The sequence below is a fragment of the Anabrus simplex genome, chromosome 6 (genome assembly GCF_040414725.1).
Source record: "Anabrus simplex isolate iqAnaSimp1 chromosome 6, ASM4041472v1, whole genome shotgun sequence".
In the NCBI taxonomy this organism is placed as follows: Eukaryota; Metazoa; Arthropoda; class Insecta; order Orthoptera; family Tettigoniidae; genus Anabrus; species Anabrus simplex.
Window position 1 is genome coordinate 155,987,192 of NC_090270.1, and position 22,064 is coordinate 156,009,255.

The 22,064-nt window shown below is 37.5% G+C and overlaps 1 protein-coding gene across 1 annotated transcript in view; it reads left to right on the top strand.

Annotated features, from left to right (window-relative positions):
* The window catches only part of LRP1 (LDL receptor protein 1), a 744,558-nt gene that overhangs the window by 644,901 nt on the left and 77,593 nt on the right, over positions 1-22,064 (top strand). Inside the window, exons 69-70 of the mRNA XM_068228249.1 lie at positions 10,092-10,230; positions 20,648-20,902. Of these exons, the coding sequence (XP_068084350.1) occupies positions 10,092-10,230; positions 20,648-20,902 (394 nt within the window). The remainder of the gene's footprint in view (positions 1-10,091; positions 10,231-20,647; positions 20,903-22,064) is intronic.

Here is a 22,064-nt window from a genome sequence, read left to right on the forward strand (position 1 = left end):
AGGGAAGGGCAGAGTCTGGGGTAGGGCTACGGGAGTAATGGAGTCCCGCTCCCATTTGACAGGCGAGGGACTCCTTGGAAACAACTTGGCGAACGAAATGGAATTCGATGGGGAGCTATCAGTATTAATGGGGCTTATGGAAGAAAGAAGGTAGAACTGGCTGAGTCAGCAAAGAGGATGCATCTGGATGTGCTAGGAGTAAGTGATATTCGGGTAAGGGGAGATAATGAGGAAGAGATAGGAGATTATAAAGTGTACTTGACTGGTGTTAGAAAGGGAAGGGCAGAGTCTGGGGTAGGGCTCTTTATCAGGAATACCATTGCATGCAACATAGTTTCTGTTAGGCACGTAAATGAGCGAATGATGTGGGTAGATTTGTCAGTGGGAGGAATTAGGACAAGAATTGTGTCCGTGTATTCACCATGTGAGGGTGTAAATGAGGATGAAGTTGACAAGTTTTATGAAGCATTGAGTGACATCGTGGTCAGGGTCAACAGCAAGGATAGAATAGTGCTAATGGGCGATTTCAATGCGAGAGTTGGGAATAGAACTGAAGGATACGAAAGGGTGATTGGTAAATGTGGGGAAGATATGGAAGCTAATGGGAATGGGAAGTGTTTGCTGGACTTCTGTGCTAGTATGGGTTTAGCTGTTATGAATACATTATTCAAGCATAAGGCTATTCACTGCTACACATGTGAGGCTAGGGGTACCAGATCCATTATAGACTATATCTTAACAGACTTTGAATTCAGGAAATCTGTTAGGAATGTACGATTTTTTCGCGGATTTTTCGATGATACAGACCACTATCTGATCTGTAGTGAACTAAGTATCTCTAGGCCTAGGGTAGAGAAAGTGAAATCTGTCTGCAAATGAATAAGGGTAGAAAATCTCCAGGACGAGAAAATTAGACAGAAGTACATGGATATGATTAATGAGAAGTTTCGAACAGTAGACAGTAACAAGGTTCAGGATATAGAAAGTGAAAAAGTGAATGGGTGGCGTACAGGGATGCTGTAATAGAAACAGCAAGGGAATGCCTATGAACAACTGTGTGTAAAGATGGGAAAAGGCGAACATCTTGGTGGAATGATGAAGTGAGAGCAGCCTGTAAACGTAAAAAGAAGGCTTATCAGAAATGGCTCCAAACAAGGGCTAAGGCAGACAGGGATTGGTAGGTAGATGAAAGAAACAGAGCGAAACAAATAGTTGTTGAATCCAAAAGGAAGTCATGGGAAGATTTTGGTAATAACCTGGAAAGGCTAGGTCAAGCAGCAGGGAAACCTTTCTGGACAGTAATAAAGAATCTTAGGAAGGGAGGGAAAAAGGAAATGAACAGTGTTTTGAGTAATTCAGGTGAACTCATAATAGATCCGAGGGAATCACTGGAGAGGTGGAGGGAATATTTTGAACATCTTCTCAATGTAAAAGGAAATCATCATGGTGGTGTTGCAAACAGCCAAGCACATGGGGAGGAGGAAAAGGATGTTAGTGAAATCATGCTTGAGGAAGTGGAAGGGATAGTAAATAAACTCCATTGTCATAAGGCAGCAGGAATAGATGAAATTAGACCTGAAATGGTGAAGTATAGTGGGAAGGCAGGGACGAAATGGCTTCATAGAGTAGTAAAATTAGCATGGAGTGTTGGTAAAGTACCTTCAGATTGGACAAAAGCAGTAATTGCACCTATCTATAAGCAAGGGAACAGGAAGGATTGCAACAACTATCGAGGTATCTCATTGATTAGTATACCAGGCAAAGTATTCACTGGCATCTTGGAAGGGAGGGTGCGATCAGTCGTTGAGAGAAAGTTGGATGAAAACCAGTGTGGTTTCAGACCACAGAGAGGCTGTCAGGATCAGATTTTCAGTATGCGCCAGGTAATTGAAAAATGCTACGAGAGGAATAGGCAGTTGTGTTTATGTTTCGTAGATCTAGAGAAAGCATATGACAGGGTACCAAGGGAAAAGATGTAAGCCATACTGGGGGACTATGGAATTAAAGGTAGATTATTAAAAGCAATCAAAGGCATTTATGTTGACAATTGGGCTTCAGTGAGAATTGATGGTAGAATGAGTTCTTGGTTCAGGGTACTTACAGGAGTTAGACAAGGCTGTAATCTTTCACCTTTGCTGTTTGTAGTTTACATGGATCATCTGCTGAAAGGTATAAAATGGCAGGGAGGGATTCAGTTAGGTGGAAATGTAGTAAACAGTTTGGCCTATGCTGACGACTTGGTTCTAATGGCAGACTGTGCCGAAAGCCTGCAGTCTAATATCTTGGAACTTGAAAATAGGTGCAATGAGTATGGTATGAAAATTAGCCTCTTGAAGACTAAATTGATGTCAGTAGGTAAGAAATTCAACAGAATCGAATGTAAGATTGGTGATACAAAGCTAGAACAGGTCGAAAATTTCAAGTATTTAGGTTGTGTGTTCTCCGAGGATGGTAATATAGTAAGCGAGATTGAATCAAGGTGTAGTAAAGCTAATGCAGTAAGCTCGCAGTTGCGATCAGCAGTATTCTGTAAGAAGGAAGTCAGCTCCCAGACAAAACTATCTTTACATCGGTCTGTTTTCAGACCAACTTTGCTTTACGGGAGCGAAAGCTGGGTGGACTCAGGATATCTTATTCATAAGTTAGAAGTAACAGACATGAAAGTAGCGAGAATGATTGCTGGTACAAGCAGGTGGGAACAATGGCAGGAGGGTACTCGGAATGAGGAAATAAAGGCTAATTTAGGAATGAACTCGATGGATGAAGCTGTAACCATAAACCGGCTTCGGTGGTGGGGTCATATGAGGCGAATGGAGGAGGATAGGTTACCTAGGTGAATAATGGACTCTCTGTTATGGAGGGTAAGAGAAGTAGAGGGAGACAAAGACGACGATGGTTAGACTCTGTTTCTAACGATTTAAAGATAAGAGGTATAGAACTAATTGAGGCCACAACACTAGTTGCAAATCGAGGATTGTGGCGACGTTTAGTAAATTCTCAGAGGCTTGCAGACTGAACGCTGAAAGGCATAACAGTCTATAATGATAATGTATGTATGTATGTATGTATGTATGTATGTATGTATGTATGTATGTATGTATGTATGTATGTATGTATGTATAACATCAAAAATCAGATTGTATGCAGTTGACATAATTGTTTATAGGGAAATAAATAACATTGAGGATTGTTCAGAATTACAAAGGGACCTTGAGAGTATCCAATAATGGGTTGAAGAAAATAATATGAAGGTTAATGGAGGCAAATCAACTGTTACCACATTTACAAACAAGAGTTTTAAAACTGAATTTGAATATACTTTGGATGAGGTAGTTATCCCAAAAGATGGCAAGTGCAAATATTTAGGTGTGAGATTTGAAAGTAATTTGCACTGGAAGGGTCATGTGGATGACATTGTTGGGAAAGCATACAGATCATTACATGTTATAATGAGGCTACTTAAAGGATGCAACAAAGAATTAAAAGAGAAAAATTACTTAAGTATGGTTCGTCCATTATTGGAATATGCAAAAAGTGTTAGGGATCCTCACCAAGAATACCAAATAAAAGAAATAGATAGTGTGCAGAGGTAAGCAGCAAGATTTGTAACAGGGGATTTCAGGAGAAGGAACTTGGGTGGAAAAATTTAAGTAAGAGAAGGGAGAAAACTAGACTTACAGGATTATATAGAGCCTATACAGGAGAAGAAGCCTGGGGAGATATCCGCAAGAGGCTTCAGTTGGAAAATAATTATATCGGCAGGACTGACCACAAGTATAAAATTAGAAGTAATTTTAGCAGAAGTGATTGGGGTAAATTTTCATTCATTGGGAAGAGCGTGAAGGATCGGAACAGTTTACCAGGGGTAGTGTTTGATCCTTTTCCAAAATCTGTACAGATATTCAAGAAGAGAATAAACAGCAACAGAGAAAATAAATGAAATGTAAGAGGGCATTTGACCAGTGCAGGTTATTGTAAATAAAAAATGTGTGTGAATAAATTAATTCCATCCCCTGGTCTGAGTTAGGACAGCCAAAGTAGGGGACTGCCTGTAGGGGTGAAGTACAGTGGGGACTTCGAGGGCCCAGGGACCGCTACGGTAGCTGTGAAGGCCCTTCAGGAACTCTGAAAAGTGGTGGCAAAAGGGGCTCTGGTTAAGATGCAGCAGGTCGTTATGCTACTTAGGTTCCAAAAGGGGTAAAAATAAATAAATAAATAAATAAATAAATAAATAAATAAATAAATAAATGCAATGTAAATTTTAATCTTATACCAGTTGTATAGTATTATTTGAAGTAATTTTACATACTGTATATGAGTTGACTATATTTGCAAGTACAGAAGATATTATAAGTAGAATTTTGTAAACAGTATAAATATATTAAGGATGAGCTGTGTGTTTAATAGAAAAAATTGTTAGCGTAAATTGTATAATATTGTATTCTAGGAAAATTTTCTTCTCTTGTTAATCTAAAATTCAGTGCTTGACAATAATGTATTTTAGTGTACCAATTGCCACCAAGGTAGACACCTCATTTGCAAATAAAGAGATTTTGATTTTGATTTTATTTTATTTTATTTTATTTTATTTTATTTTATTTTATTTTATTTTATTTTATTTTATTTTATTTTATTTTTATTATTTTATTTTATTTTATTTATTTTATTTTATTTATTTTATTTTATTTTATTTTATTTTATTTTGGAAAAGGTAAAGAATGGAAGTCCATCATAAAATAAGTGAAGGATTGTGGAAGGGTTTGATGTGATGTTGGAACCATAGCTTTAACAATTCTTTGACATGTATTAAACTTATTAACAATAAAACTACAACCATTAAATGGGTTCATTCTGCCTTGAACCAAAGGCCACCTATTAACAAACAAAAATGAGATATTTAAAGCCGAGGCCTGGCATTGAAAATGAAAGCAGCAATGCTGTGAATTAACTTTAAGCAGACCAAAGCTAGGCTCATAAGAATTACAATAGAAGCCAGTAGGTTTAATACAAAACCTGGATTTGAAATTACAGTTACATATAGAAATGTTGACTACAGGATATAATAATTACAAATGAAAAAATTAGCTGAATTTTTTTAAAGATGAATACTTGAATGTAATAGGCATGAGCTTTTAAACCTTGAATAAATATTCAAACAAATGGTGAAGTGCCAAAACAAAGATTGCAGAGCAATCAATTAAAAATTTCCTTTAACCATCAAGGTTAATATACTTCCATATGTTTTTTTCTTTTTTAATTTAAATTCAGACTAGCACAAGCAAGGAAGAGCTCACTTCAAACATTGATATAGGAATTAGAAAGATGTTCTTGAAGAATTTTGTGGGAAGCGTGGCATTGTATGGAAGTGAAACATGGACGATAACTAGCTCAGAAAGAAAGAGAACAGAAGCTTTTGAAATGTGGTGTTACAGAAGAATGCTGAATGTGAGATGGATAGATCAAATCACGAATGAAGAGATACTGAATAGAATTGGTGAGAGGAGATTGATTTGGCTAAATTTGACAAGAAGAAGAGATAGAATGATAGGACACATTTTAAGACACCCAGGACTTGTGCAGTTGGTTTTTGAAGGAAGTGTAGGTGGTAAGAACAATGGGAGTAGACCAAGGTTTGAATATGACAAGCAGATTAGATGTAGGATGCAGTAGTTACGTAGAAATGAAAAAGCACAGGATAGGGTGGCATGGCGGGCTGCATCAAACCAGTCTATGGACTGATGACTCAAACAACAACAATTAAAACTTTAACAAACATTCTTCAAACCCATCTAGCAGATGTAGAAGTGCAGCGTGCTCCTTTTCCCACATAAGTTGCACCCCAATATCCTTGGTGACAGGGGGCAGGTTAGCCTTGACTTGTACAAAGTGGTAGAGGTCAACATGCCTGTGGCAAAAAATAGAGTGCAGGAACTAGTAGAAGTTTAAATCACATGCTGCTGGTCAAAGTCCATTCCTTCTATGGAAGTAAGTTGTCTGCGTAGAGCCTCATAAAGAAATAGCCAGCCAGACCACTAGCTAAGGCAGCGAGCCCTGTAGATCTGATGTAACCAGGTACCAGGTGAGTCAGAAAGAGATTTGATAAGAACCGAGAAAGACCAATCCAGTTCAGATTCAGATGAGTTGAAGCAAGATGCCATCCCTTTTTATTTGAGAAAGGTGCGCCAGAGAATACTAAACTTACCAAGTAAACTAAACAAAAATTACCAAGCAGAAATAGAACAAATTAAGTTAAACATTTCTAATGTAAACCTTGAAAGAATATCCAAATTATAAATAATCGATGAAAGAACGTAATTAATATTAAATAATATAGCCAGTCAGAGACACGGAAAAAGAATTGTAGTCGCAGAAGAATATGTTAAGTCACCTAACCAATAAGAAATGAAGTTGCTGTTGATGAAACGGTATGACTTAGAGAGAGGCCTCCAAAACAGAGGTAAGACATGTTTGGCAAGCAGCCAGCAGTGCAATAAAATTTAAACCACAAAGCAAGCAGCGTCATCAAGTGCAACTCCTAAACAGGCGATCAAAGAAAGAGTCCAAACAAGGAATACGCAAGTAATAATTTAAGTTTACCAAGTAGGTAACATGAAGTAAATCTCAATAAACTGAATTAAATAGGGCAAACAAATGAATTATAATACTGAACTACCAGGATCTTCATGTAAACATGAACACACCTCATTAGATTTCCTCTCCTCTTGATCTCCCATGTCTTCTGTGATGGCTGCAGTACCTAATTCCTGCTTCTTTTACTCTCCCTCATGACCATGTTCCACCTCCTTCTCTACACCTGTTTCCCTTTCGTACCTTACCATTCGTCTTACCCTCCCCTCCACTGTAACACTTTGCTGTTTCTCATGTTCCCTCTGCTGTTCTACCTGGAGTGACTCATACTGATTCCTTATCAATACCTCTCCTGAGCTTTCCCCCAGACTAGACCTCTTGGCCCTGAATTTCTTCCTCTCCTTCCTATCTACCAACAGTAGTACTGTAGTGTATTAATTTAGTATCCTGCTTGCTTTATAGTCCTCTTGTCAGTATACAGCACTTCTTTTCTTTGATTTTTAATTCACAGAATATGTTCTTTTACTTTACCCTCCCCTCCACTGTAACACTTTGCTGTTTCTCATGTTCCCTCTGCTGTTCTACCTGGAGTGACTCATACTGATTCCTCACCAATACCTCTCCTGAGCTTTCCACCCTGTGATGGCTGCAGTACCTACTTCCTGCTTCTTTTACTCTCCCTCATGACCATGTTCCACCTCCTTCTCTACACCTGTTTGAGGGACACTTTCCTTCATTCCTGTCCTCGTTAGAATCCTAATTATCTCTCTCAGAGTCTATTTTCTTCCCTCATACTCCTTAATGCCTGCTCACACCCACAGTACCTACATCTGTATTCCTCAGCCATTCTTTAATTTTCTTCACTGAAATAATAAATGTTATGAAAAAAATCAATAAAAGTAAAAGAACATATTCTGTGAATTAAAAATCAAAGAAAAGAAGTGCTGTATACTGACAAGAGGACTATAAAGCAAGCAGGATACTAAATTAATACACTACAGTACTACTGAGATAGCCCGCTTGGTGGCCATGATTGTAAAGTCTTTATGGTTTGACACCATGGTTAGCCGGTTCAAGTCCCATCGGTTGAAAGAAAATTTCACCATCAGAATCTTGGCCAGCAGGGTATAAGAGATGGTTGTTCTAAACACTAGATTCTGTTCTAAAAGCCTAGATTCAATTCCAAACCTCTCCGCAGTGTTCATGAGGAGTAAGGACTTACAATGCTGTTGATGGTGATTCATCCATCGAATCGGGATGTAAAGCCTCGAGCAGACCCCTTGGTGCTATTCTACAGGAGCAGACTATGTGCCAGCACAGTGCTTTACCCTATCCTTTCCTATTATGATATATCACTTACTAATTCATTTCATCTCATTAACTCTTCTATCAGATTAACATCAGGAAGAGCATCCAGTCATCACTACAGAGATTCATCCCACAGTATACCCAACCTCGTAGAGAAATGAGACAAGGGCTGGACATACATACATACTACAGTACTATGTGGGTGTATCCTATTTATAAAATAATAGGAATAAATGGGTTACTGAAACTGTAAAGCCCACTGTCGGCAGCCCCGAAGATGGTTTTCCATGGTTTCCCATTTTCACACCAGGCAAATGCTGGGGCTGTACCTTAATTAAGGCCATGGTTGCTTCCTTCCAACTCCTAGGCCTTTCCTATCCCATCGTCACCATAAGGCCTATCCGTGTGTCGGTGCGACGTAAAACCACTAGCAAAAAAAAACTAACTACGTAGACAGATTAGTAGTAGTAGTTGCAGCAGCCTACTAAGCTCTAATAGAAAATAAAACTGCCATTAGGTTAAATTCCGAAATATCAAAAGGATTGTTCAAGGTTTATGTACCAATAAAATAAGCAGTCTGGTCACCCCCCTCCCCTGCCCATCCCTTAAACTAACTACCCTACACTGCAATAAAATTACTACTGTAATTCCAAACTGCACTTAGGTGAATCCTAATTACAACAGGTTAACTGAAACAATAAAACTGAAGTTAAAACTAAATACTTAATTGACATTATTTATTTATTTATTTATGTATTTATTCATTCATTCATTTATTTATTTATTTATTTATTTATTTATTTATTTATTTATTTTGCCTTCCTTTGTTCTGTTGAAAATACCCTCCCATTAGTCTTTTTATTGATCTTGGACTGTAGCCTGGTGTGTGTGTCTTGAATTATCTTAATTTTTTCTGTTGTGTTTTTGAGATCATCTATTGTTATTTGTAGTTCTTTAATATCCTCCATAATTTCCATGATCCATTTAATCTAGGTCTTGCTATTCCATAATTTTTCAATTATTTTTCTGTTAATTCTGGTGTCATGTGTTCTGATAAGATGTCCAAAGAATGATATACATTTTTTTCCTAATCATGCTCAATACTGGTTCAATTTCCTTATAAAATGTTTTATTTGATGCTATTCTCCATTCTAAGTATTCTTCTTTCTGTCTTAAGTATTTTGTCTCTTTCAGCTGCATTAAAATATATTATTATTATTATTATTATTACTATTATTATTATTATTATTATTATTATTATTATTATTATTATTATTATTATTATTATCATCATCATCATCACCATCATCATTATTATTTGAAATATCAAAACTACAAGGAAATATTTCTAAGACAGCGACTCACTAACTTCTCTCAAAACTATGCTGGAGATCTCTTGAATTACAAATATCAAAATATATGAATCAGCTGATTTACTATGTCGTATTCCAACAGCGGAATAGATAATAGACATTTAACCAAAAACAGTTGTTTGACTAACACATCAGAATAATAATGATCTCATATCAGATGTAAGGCTTTTCAGGCGTTTGCTCTATTACCAGCATTTCGTCTTAGGTCTGACACTAGACTCATCAGAGTGGGATGTGTCAGACCCTACCCACTGATGCTGGGGTGTATGCAGGTGAACTTATCAGAAGCCCTTATAAGAGGCACAGTCTGATAACTGCATACAGGAGATAAATCTCCACAATTGAATTATTGCCCGCCTAGCAATTCGGAATGGAAAATTCTAAATTCCCATCCCTTACATCTGATATGCTTTTGACATGCTCTATTGGTGAAAAATATCTAATTCCCTCCATGGGAATTAGAATTTTCCATAATAATGATCACTACATAAATATGTACCTATAAAAATTTAGGCTAACTAGGATCTTATAATCTTGTTAATATTGCCACTTAAAACATCGTCATAAAGCTGTGTTCTCTGCAAGACCAACCTTGAAATTAAATGAAATAAAGAAGTAAATAAAAGAAATCAAGTTACACAAAGTCAAAAGAGATTTTAACTAATGTTTTTTAAAAGTTAATATTCAGCAGTATTTGTAAAAGTATTTTGACTCCTAACTTCATGCTGACTTACTGTTGCAGTGTACTGTAAATAAGAAAAACACTATTGCATAAGTCTTTGTCCCCCATATGTTCTGAAAATATTGTATTTTTGCCTATAGTGTAGCTGCCCACCACAGTGGACAGGGGAACGGTGTGAGACGCCAGTGCATCAGTGTGTTGATTGGTGTTACAACAATGGTGTTTGCTTTGCTCCTAAAAGTTATGTAACACTTTGTCATTGTCAGCCAGGCTATACAGGTCAGTACCTATTTATTTACCCCCTATTACAGTAATTACATTGTTGGGAACATTATTAATTTTAGACATTTTTTTGTATTTTAGAATCTGTTCCTATAGTTTGCCATCCTATAGTTTGCCAATAAAGACTACTCTTACAGTATGTTCATAAACTTGAGTAAGATGAAAGAAAATGCCTAGTATTCTCTAATACATGTTATACTACCTTGGATTCTCCATCGGATTACCGTTCAGTGTCTGTACTCCCACCCTTCCCAAAAGCACTCAAATGTCTGATTCATACACAAATCACTGAATAACTGACCAGGAATTCCCTCCTTGACCCTTTTCAATCTGCCTTTAAAAAAGGACATAGTACTGCAACAGCATTACTGCGAGTTATATACAAGATCAGACATGCAATAGACCAACGATATGGGACTAAAAGACACTACTAACCTAAACAGTGCCTTTGACGCAGTTAGCCCTGAGTTACTATTGCATTTGTATAAATTTGTATTTGTTTTCATTACACAAAAAAAAGGTGATAGATCAGATCCAAATAATTACCATGGGATATTTCTGCTTGATGTCACATATAAGATTTTATCTGGGATTATATACCCATGAATTCAGGAACTTGACTGAGAACTTGGGAAGTGTCATGAAGGATTTTGACTAGAACGAAACTGTCCAGATCAAATCATCAGTCTTACGTGGATCAGAAAATATCAAAGAGTTTGAAACAAGAATTTAGTCATTACTTTCATTGACTGCAAAAAACCGTATGACAGTATCCATCATGACCACTACTTAAAATCCTTAAGGAATTCAGCTTACACCAAAAACTTATCAACCTCATTGGAATCACCCGTAAAAATACTAAATCAAAAGTAAAATTCAGATATGAATTGTCTGAATCGTTTCAAATCTAGACTGGGCTTCGACAGGGGCATGAACTCTCACCATTACTGTTTAACTGTGCAGTGGAGAAAGTTGTGCAAGAGTGAAATAAGAAATGCCAACCAAACTTAATTGCCTAGCATTTGCAGACAATCTTGCGCTGTTTGAAAATAGTGTGGAAGAGACTAAACTTCAAATTGAAGAACTCAAAAAAGTAGCAGCAAAAGTCAGACTAAAATCTCATTCAAAAGGACAAAAATGATCTCAACCTTCAAGGTTGAAACACTGAACAATAACATACAAATTAAAATTGTAAATAAGTTCAAGTATCTTGGGAAGATTATAACCTGAAACACAAATGAGAAAGCTTCAATAGAAAGCACAACTACTAAATTGAAATGAGCATAACAAATCATCTGGCCAACCTGTAACCTCTTTCGTTACACACACACACACAAATGAACAAGATGATAATAATAATTAAGGTAAACTAAAAATGTTTAGATGCGATCAAACATAAACAAAAACCATATGCACATTTAGCACAACAAAACAAACAGTAATGATCAGGTTAAGCTACATGACGGCTAAGGAAAGGATAGTGGAAAGCGGTGGGACCATATCAGGCAGTGGAAAGGTATTGTCAGTGCTGATGAAGCGAAATCAATGGTGATTCAATTTAAGAATACAATTTACTAGATAAATAAATTGGATGGGAAAAACATGATATGCAGAAGTGACAACACTGATTAAATAGCATTGCAAACGAAACTTGCAGAATACTAATAACAAAGATTACATTGAGCGCACCAATTTCAGTGAGGCTAAATTTACGTTATTTCCAAAGGAACATCACATTGAACGTGTAAATTTTATGGCACAAATATTTACATTGAATACACACACACAAAGAAGGAAGGGGAACTCAAGTTTAAGAATTCATCTTAGTACAGGGCTCAATTAGCAAGCGGCCTTGACAATAACACTTCAGAAAAAGTTGCCTGTCCTAAATGGGAATATCCTAAGATGAAGCGGATCTACAAGAGACAGCCCGAAGGGGGAAAATTTACGATTTACATTTACAACCAAAAAGGAATTTTAACATTGTTCACTTTAACACAGTAAGAACACAAAAGAAAAAGGGAACTGCCTCTTAACAAACATGATGTGACTCGCCGCAAATGCTAAGTCATTTTAATTTTAAATTTGGTGACTGAGAGAAAGCGGGTAAGCTCTGGCGCTAAAGAGAAATTAAACTGAACACTACATTGAAGATTACTACCAGAAAAATGAAAAAGCCAAGTGCTTACCTTATAAGAGTGAGGGGAAATAGACCCGTCACCTGGAGAAGGCAACCTCTCTCGTCGCTGGTCAAACAAGTAAGACGGCTTGGACGTGTTCGGCTCACGCCAAGTGCTCCTCTGCCGGAAATGGTGAAATCGTGAAACAACCAATGAGCACCCCGCAATTCTTGCATTCACCTATTGCAATTAGTTTTATTATGGCCACTGAGGGCCCAGAAAAATCTGCTAACAAAATGAAGCATATAGCTTCGAGAAATATCCCAAACTGATGCAACCGGAAACTCCCGGAAGCATCCTACCCTATCTGGCACGTGTGCCACTGTATGTCCCACAATTATTTCATCTTACCTCTAATGTTCCAAAGACCTGATAAAAATTTTCACAATAATTAAATAATTTTGAAGTAGTGTCATAACCAAATAATTCTAGATACCTTTACACACAGGAGACATAAAAACAAAAAAGAACAATAAATGAACACATGAACATACAAAATTCCCCAGAGTCTTCCAAGTCCAAATACATATTTCACAATCACTACATTCCTCCCCGCCCTCAACTTTGAGCATAGCTCAAATAAAAATAATTTTGTTACACTTTATTTAACAGTCCAGTTTCTGCGTTAGGTTTAAAAAAAAATTAAACAACTTAGTGTCCACTGAAAAAAAAATAAGACATGAAATACAGCACTGTTGGAAATATTATTGAATACTCAATTTTTTTTTGTGTCACTTTGATGTCTGCTGAAAATAAAATACAACACTGTGGAAAACAAAACAAAGGCATCTTCTGCATTGGATTTTCAGTTTGTTCTTTGTTTACACGGTAGGACCACTAGTAATTTCTGACCATGTGACTGACAACTCGGCCGATGTCACCAGTCCCCACATTATTTCAGTTCAAACTGGGTTCCATGCAGTTCATTCATATTGTGAACCAACGAAATAGCGAGATTGGGCACAGTCTAGCACAACTGGCGTTATCAGGACATCTGACTGCTGGGTTGTGGTGTCGGTTGACATGTCCAAAACATATAATGATGTGCCCCACCAATAGGCACGTCAGAAATTGTCAGATAGACATGCATCAGTGTTATCTGGATATCTGGTATGGGACGATGGTCACCAAAACGTAGAAGGTACCCCTCAACTAGGCACATTCGGTCGTCAGCCAGGGAACGGTTGTCGTCACCTGTACATCTGGTCACTGGGTTGTGGTGTAGAATGGCAGAGCCCAAGACATAACGTACCTCTCCACTAGGCACAACAGTAGAAACGGGGATTGCATCCCCCTCCGGCCACTGCAACATAAATTTATATGCAGCAGACAGGGAATTCCACAAGCTAAAGCCACCCTGGTGGACAAAAGCTTTGAGGCACCTAACTGGTGTCTCCATGACCTCCATTGGGAGATCCCCCCCACAGACTTGGGATTACCGTAGCTCCCTCCCCCCCCCTTGAGGCAAGCACTGTAAATAAGTTCAACACAAAATTTAGAAAATGGTGAAAAACTAAAGAAAATTCTACTGGAGATTACCCTCATTCAGAAATTTTTTACCACAATCCCTAGTTATGAAGATCTTAATTCTACCCAAACTACATACTAGATTATACCTAAAAATGACCATTTTCATTACAACTAAGACAACTCCTAATTAAATTATTAACTATAGATCGAAAATGGATTTGCTTGCCAGTATATTAACTAAAATATTGCTTGCAACTAATCCCTTATAACTACCCCAAAACAAAAATAATTTCTAATGTATCATCTCATAACTAGGGTATTTTTACTTGAGATAAATGAACACGACTGATCCTCTTTCTATCAGGATCACTAACTAACAATGACACAGGCGTTAGGAATTTCAATATCGTGCAGGGACCTCTAATTCTGGGGTATAACTTACTGATCATGTGATGTTTGGAACATCACAGCATGTGATAAATTATTGAACTGTCTAATTAATTGATAAGATGTATATATTTAATCGCTGATAGGTCATTTTTAAATTAATATGTGTATATATATATATATATATATATATATATATATATAGGGTTTTAATCGTCCATTTCACATCATCATTTCATCTCTTTGTATCGCGGCTATAACGTATTCTGAACGAACCACATATTGGGTAAAGTATTTCAACATCATTCATATTAATAGCTTGCAGTAAATTTTCCAATAGCCATTGTGAGGTGACCAGAGTCAGCAGGCTAATTTCAGCCCATTTCCAGGAAAAGTACGTCATCAAGGTTACGAGAGACCTTACCCTCTCCACCTCATGAAGAGACAGTTGATACATTATGAACGCCCACTTTTCGAACTTTGCTACCTGACGCTTTATTTCAGCGGGAAAGTTCAGCCTATGTGAATGAACGTAATGAAGCAACGTGATGGATTCACAGCAATACATAGGAGAAGGGATGAGACCTCGAATCTTACTGGACCATGTGATATGGCTGATGGAAGGAGACTTTTGAACCTATATACGTCGAAAACAAGAGCTGGAGAGGACATTCTTATTCTCACTCTTAGACACTGAGACACTCTTGGAAGACACTCTTACTACGATTCTACGTCTGCACATGGGAGAAGATTTTAACTTCGTTCACTTCGCATCAGAGTAGTACCGTAGGATACTACTGAAAAGTTACTCTCATTGGGACTTGTTATCTCAATGACGAGAGGTATAGTCAACGGGAGACAGGTTTTGACTAGTACAGGGAAGGAGAGCTTTTATTATGAATGTAGCTACGCTACTGTTCTGTAATACAGAAGAATACAAGTGTATTCTCTCCATGAACATAACCCATGATGGTTTTGCATTTAAAATTAGGACTCATTACGACTTTATGTAAGGAGTACAGTAGGAAGTGTTAAAAAGGCAGGAAAAGCAGAAGTAGGACTGGAATCCAACAACAGATGATGCAGCCGGTACGACAGATCCACCCATCATCAGCTTCAAAATAAGAGTCTACATATGATAAGCTAAAGGCATAAGTTACTGCAAGTCTTCGCGCAACAGTTCATTTTCTTAGAGTTAATTTCATTCAATTTTTCTTTTGTTTCCGTAAGTTCAGATTTCGTTAATACGTTGTTACATCATGTTTTTCATCCTAATAAATAGCTGTTTTAATTTGTATTTTATGAAATGATTATTAATGATCCTTAAATTCCAAGTTAGTGTACTTAATGGTTAGTGTCCTGTCACCCTACCCCTGGGAGTTTTTTGGGTCTCATGACGTATTATTATTATTTTTATTATTATTATTATTATTAATTATCAACTATTGTTTTCAAGCCATAAGCTTGAAGGCTGGCACCCATGGGATATTGTTTATTGAGAAACAATGAAATATAATTTATTTATATTACTGTTAAAGTGACCCACCACGTTATAATACTGTCACACATCTGTGGGCTGAGTGGGTACGTCACAATTACATGGTCTGCAGCACTACTAATGGGATGAATCTTTACGTAGACCTGGTCACCTACAGACAGATTGTGCGGTCTTCACCCGTTATTGTAGTTACATTGAACTTTAGCGTAATAAACCTTCAAATTTTTACGCGCTCAGTTCCAAACAGCACGGATCGTTTCTGGATTAGCGACATCAGGCAGAAGATTGTTAATGGACCATAGATTAGAAAGTGGAGAACTAGGCGCGAACGCGAGCATCAACGAAGCAGGAGTTTACTTATGACTTTCATGAATGGCATTGTTGAAAGCAAATGATAGCCAATTAAGTGATGAATCCCACTTGGAGTGGTCAGAAGAATGGGTGGCAATAAGAGCAGATCTTAAGTTTCGATTAAATCTTTCAGCATAATTAGGCCTGGGATAATAAGGGGTGGTAGTTACATGAGAAGGAGATACGTCAAAACAGAAATTACGGAATTGCACAGACGTAAAAGTTCTAGCGTTATCACTCACCAAAAATTGACAGGGTCCAAATGAAGCAGATCTGTTTCAAGCAAGAAATTGTAGTATTAGCACTAGCCATATGAGTTGGAAACAGCCATGTAAAAAGTGAGAACACATCAACGCACACAAGTATGAAACAATGGCCGGTCAGTGATCGCGGAAAAGGACCAATGTAATCTATAAACAAACTCCATTGGGTGAGAAGCTTGCTCAGATGACAGCAGACCTAGGCAGGTATTAGGAGCAGGTTTACTAATATTACAGGTTTTACAAGATTTGACCATGGTGCGGATTTCACCATCCTTGGATTTCCAAATGAAATGTTTATGAATTTTCTCTCTAGTTTTGAACACACCAAGGTGTCCACAACAGGGGATTCATGGAAATATTTGAAAAGAGCAGGAACTAAATTAGCTGGAACAACAATTTTGGGGTTTCTGTGGCCACGAGCAGTACAACACAGAACACCATTCTTACTGACATATGGTTTGACATGTTCACCAGACTTTATCCTGACAATAATACCCTTTAATTCAGGATTGTCTTCCTGATGTTTAGAAATATCTTTGAAAAGGAAAGGGGAATTGGTAAAACGACATTAACAAAGGCCGAAACTTGTTCAGGAGAGGAATCTGCAAGCTCTGATTGAGGATCAGAACTGCCAGGAGAGAACATCCTACTGAGACTGTCGGCAGCAACATTTTCAGTGCCACAAATGTGGCGAGCTTCAAATTGAAAAGCTGAGATGCGTGTGCCCAACACACAAAACGACCAGTTCTTCTTGGTTTGGCCAGTACCCAACTCAACACCTGATTATGTATTTCAAGATTGAAAGGTAGATGTTCAAGATACATTCTAAATTTTTCCAAGGAGAAAACAACAGCTAAGGCTTCTAATTCATAGACTGAATAGTTGCGTTCAGCAGGATTTAGACTATGGGAAGCATAAGAAATTCAATGGCGTCCATCTTGAAATTCCTGAAGGTGAACACCAGATATACCTGTAGATGAGGCATCGATTTGAAGAATGAAATGTTTAGAGAAATCTGGCATCGCCAGCACAGGAGCATTACACAAGGCAGATTTCAGATCATAGAAAGCTTCAAGTTGAGCATCACCCCACTCAAATTTAGCATCTTTTCTCCTCGAGGCGTTTAATGCGGCTACTCCTTCAGCAAAATTGGGGATGAATTTATGGAAGAAATTGACCATACCAACGAACCTAGCCGCAGCCTTGATATCTTTAATGGTTGGAAAATTTGGAATAGCTGCAGTACGAGATTGGTCAGTAGAGACACCTTTCTCCGATACAGTATACCCTAAGAGGGATATCTGAGGCTGTGCGAAAGTAACTTTGCCAGCCTTAAGGGTTAGTCCTTCTTTACGGAGTCTTTCAAGGACTTCATTGAGATGAATAAGGTGCTCTTCAAATATTTCACTGAAGTTAACCAAATCGTCCAAATAATTATAGACGAATTTGAATTTAATGTTTGACGGAACATTATCGAAGAGCAGAGTTAGGACTGCAGCTCCCGTGGCAAACGCAAATGGCATGCATTCAAATTCATAAAGGTTCCAGTCAGTGCAAAAGCAGTGATGTGCTTGGATTCCTCAGCAAGATATATCTGATAATATGCCTGATTCAAATCAAAAGTGATAAAAATTTTGGCATTAACAAACCAAGAGAAACAAGAGTGTAAGTCAGGAAGAGGAACAGATTGAAGCACAACTGTCTTATTCAACATCTGATAAGCAATTACAGGGCGAAAGCCACCCTGTGGTTTAGGGACCAGAAATACGGGAGAAGAGTACGCAGATTTAGAGCGACGTATTACACCATCAGCAAGCATTTGGTAAATGTTAGTCTTAAGGGCTTTCATCTTGGGAGGCGACAACCGATACGGAGGAGAACGAACAGGTATATTGTCAGTTACTTTAATTTTATATTCCAAAACATTGGTCACACCTAACTTATCTGTAAACATGTCAGGAAATTTATCACAAAGATTCCTAAGTTGGTTGGCCTGATCATCAGCCAAATGATTAAAGTCAAAAGCTTTAGGTTCACTAGTTTCCTCAGAGACAGCATTAACATGATAAGGAAGAATAGGGGAACGATTACACAAGTTAAAGATCCTAACGGAAAATTTAAACTGGAACTCATTGTACTGAAAGTCCAATATCATACCAGTTTTGGCAATAAAATTTGCACCCAAAATGAAAGGATGAGATAAATTTTTGCCACTAGCATGAGCATTTTCCACGTGAAATTACGGATTCTAATTTTGACTTTGACATCCAATCACATTCAAGGAATTAGAATTAGCTGTATGGCAGGTTAAAGACACAGGTTTTAAGGAAGGGAACTTACAAACAGATTTCATGGAATTATACCAGTTTTCACTCATCAAGGTAGGCTACTTCCAGAATCAACCAAAGCACAGACAGGTTCATTGTTCACCTCTAAGCATATGTAACGTAATTTACAAGGGGGAATAGCCAAGATACCACAAGATTGTGGGGAAATTAACTCCAGGGTCAGACTGAGGCTTATCATCAACTACAGGATTGGGTAAGCCATCTTCTAACTGACAGCGATAACTGATGTAACATGATACTACACTATTTGGTTTGGCACAAGAACTGGCAATTAGTCGTCTGGAATTGTCATTACCAGAATGCCCAGACCTGGAAGAATTGTGAGGACACTGTCTAGAGAAATGTCTACTTGACCCACAGTATCTGCAAGATTTAGTTGGGGAAGAAACTCTACCAACATTAGGATTTGAATTGCCTAGGGCTCAATCTTAGGACAATTCCTCTGGAAATTCTCAAGTTGACCAATCACGGCAGGTTTTGAATTGCCTAAGGGCCCAGAAAAATCTGCTGACAAAATGAAGCATATAGCTTCGAGAAATTTCCCAAACTGATGCAACCGGAAGCTCCTGGAAGCATCCTACCCGATCTGGCACGTGTGCCACTGCATGTCCCACAATTATTTTATCTTACTTTTAACGTTCCAAAGACCTGATAAAAATTTTCACAATAATTAAATAATTTTGAAGTAGTGTCATAACCAAATAATTCTAGATATCTTTACACACAGGAGACATAAAAAAAAAATTAAAAATGAACACATGAACATACAAAATTCCCCACAGTCTTCCAAGTCCAAATACATATTTCACAATCACTACACAACCTATAAGAAGAAATCTTACTTGATAAATGCCAAATTTAAATACTTCTACTCCTTTGTTAAACCTGAAGCAACCTGTGCTAGTGAAACACTATTCAAGTTGAGTACCAAATCAACAACAGATAAGCTGCAGAAGACAAGTAGAAGAGTCATCAGAACAATCCACAACAAAAACACTAAACAGACAGATAATAGCTATTATTGCCTAATGAAGTGGTATACTGAAAAAATGAGTCAATAATAGACACATTGCAAAAAAGGAAAGTTGCCCTTTTCGACACATACAGTAATCAAGAGTACCAGAAACCAGGCTAGTGAAACAACTATTCAACTACTTTTGGAAAAATAAAACTAAGAATAGTTGGTTCAAAGAGGTCCAGGATATTATTTAATAGCAATGCAATGAATTGAAAGTAGAGAAGAGAAGAGGATTCTGTGAAACAGAGGCACAAGACTGAAACTAAAAACATTTGAATGAAAAAATACGCCATAACTAATGAACAAATGGCAGCAAGGTCAGAAAGAATGGAAGAGGTTTGGGAGCAGGAGTGGAAGCTGAAAGCCAAATCCCTAGGTAATACTCTGAAGACTTAAATGTATATGGACTGATCAAAGTGCTGCATTGTGAGCATAATATATGTAAATAAATACATTGTTTTCAAAGTCATTAACATTAGCTAGCACAGCTTTGATTCCTGACTTTGACAAATATCTAAGACCATTTTTGGAGTGGAACTGGACATACTTAGCCTCAGGTGGAGCACTTGATTACAGAAGTGGATTCATATTCTACTCTTGTCATGTAATGGTTTTCCCTTTTCATCTGAAGCAATTTCTGGGATAGACTGCTGCTGCTTCCTTCCTAATTCTAGTAACAATTAATTAAAACTTCAGTCGCTCATACTCTCATCTCGTCAGTCAACATTTCTGAAACATTATCCATACTGGTTTATCATACCTGACTCCACACACAGTTGATATCAATGTCGACAGCCATATACATGAAGAAACAAGACTATGCATTGATATAAAGTATGTGCAATAATTGCTTATTATTTATCCTATCACTTGGATTTTTTCTGTTTGTATCATTTCAGGCCATCGCTGTCAGCATTGCTCCAATTTGACTTGTCATAACAGTGGAGTTTGTTCTCTGGTTTTGGGAACTCCAAAATGCAACTGCCCTAATGGCTACAAGGGTTTGCATTGTGAAATATCTGAATGTCAGGATTATAACTGCACCAATGGTATTTGTCAGCTGACTGATTCAGGCCCTCACTGTTCATGTCTCCCTGGCTGGAGTGGGAAGCGTTGTGACATCAGCCTTTGTCGGGACCACTGTCAGAATGGAGGTAATTTTTTCTTTTTTCATAGAAATAAACTTCAAGTATTTTCACAAAGCTTTCATAATGCTCTAGTGGACGGTCAGCTGTTGTATCATAGTGATAAAGTAGTCAATACCTATTAAATGTTAGTTAGTTTTGTGTGTGTGTGTGATCCATTTAGTGCAATAAATATTGGTATTTTAGTGCTTGTTTGTAGTATCCAAGATTAGTGAAATTTATTTAAATTTTTCATTGAGTAGTTCCATTGGTGTTCGGTAGATTATCTGTCCGCAAATGAACACACCAGGGTTACGTTGTAGACACATTTGTGCGAATAAGGATATACAGTTAGTGTGTTGGAACTATGACAGTTCACACGTATCATAAAAGAGTGATTGGAAGTGCTTCCAGGCAAGGTATATATGAAGATGGAATGAGTTAATTCATCTACCAGCAGTTGTTACTCAATCGGGTAATGACGAGCTAACTTGTCTAGAGCCTTCGAAAATTGTTATCTGCTGGGCGGAACATGTTATCTCATGTCTTATCGTTATTGAGTGTATTTCTATGATCGCTTTATAGATGTCCATAGGTTCCAGACTTGCTGCGCTACAGTGCGCACCAATATTTCATTTTATTTTCTTCCATACATAATAACTAAGCGCACTCGTTTGGATGATAAACTATTCTTCATCTCAAGGATTCGGATGACAAATTAGATGAAAACTCTTTGGATAGCAACAATAGCACAAGTTGTGAAAGTGACAGTGAACTTTCTTCTGAAAATGAAGAAGAGGGAGAAAATATTAGCTTGCCTACAACAAGTGATGCAGCCATTTCGCACTGGCATAGCCAGGGTTATACTCGTGCTCCTTTTACGTTTGTATCGGGTAGTAAAATAAATATTGAAGCAGTGGCAAGAAGTTGAATCAAATATTGAATTATGGTTTGAATTAACAAACTCAAATCAAAATAAACCACTTTTCCTTTTCTTCTTCTTCTTCTTCTTCTTCACATTCTCTCTGGGTGGGATAGTGTACCAAAGCCCTCCACCTTACTCGGTCTTTCCACCATTCCTCTTCTAGTACTTTATTGCTATCGACTCCTCTATTTACAATACAGTCCACAACAGAGCTCCTCCATTTCGTACCAGGCTGTCCCCTAGGCCTCTTTGCAGTCTCTGCATCCA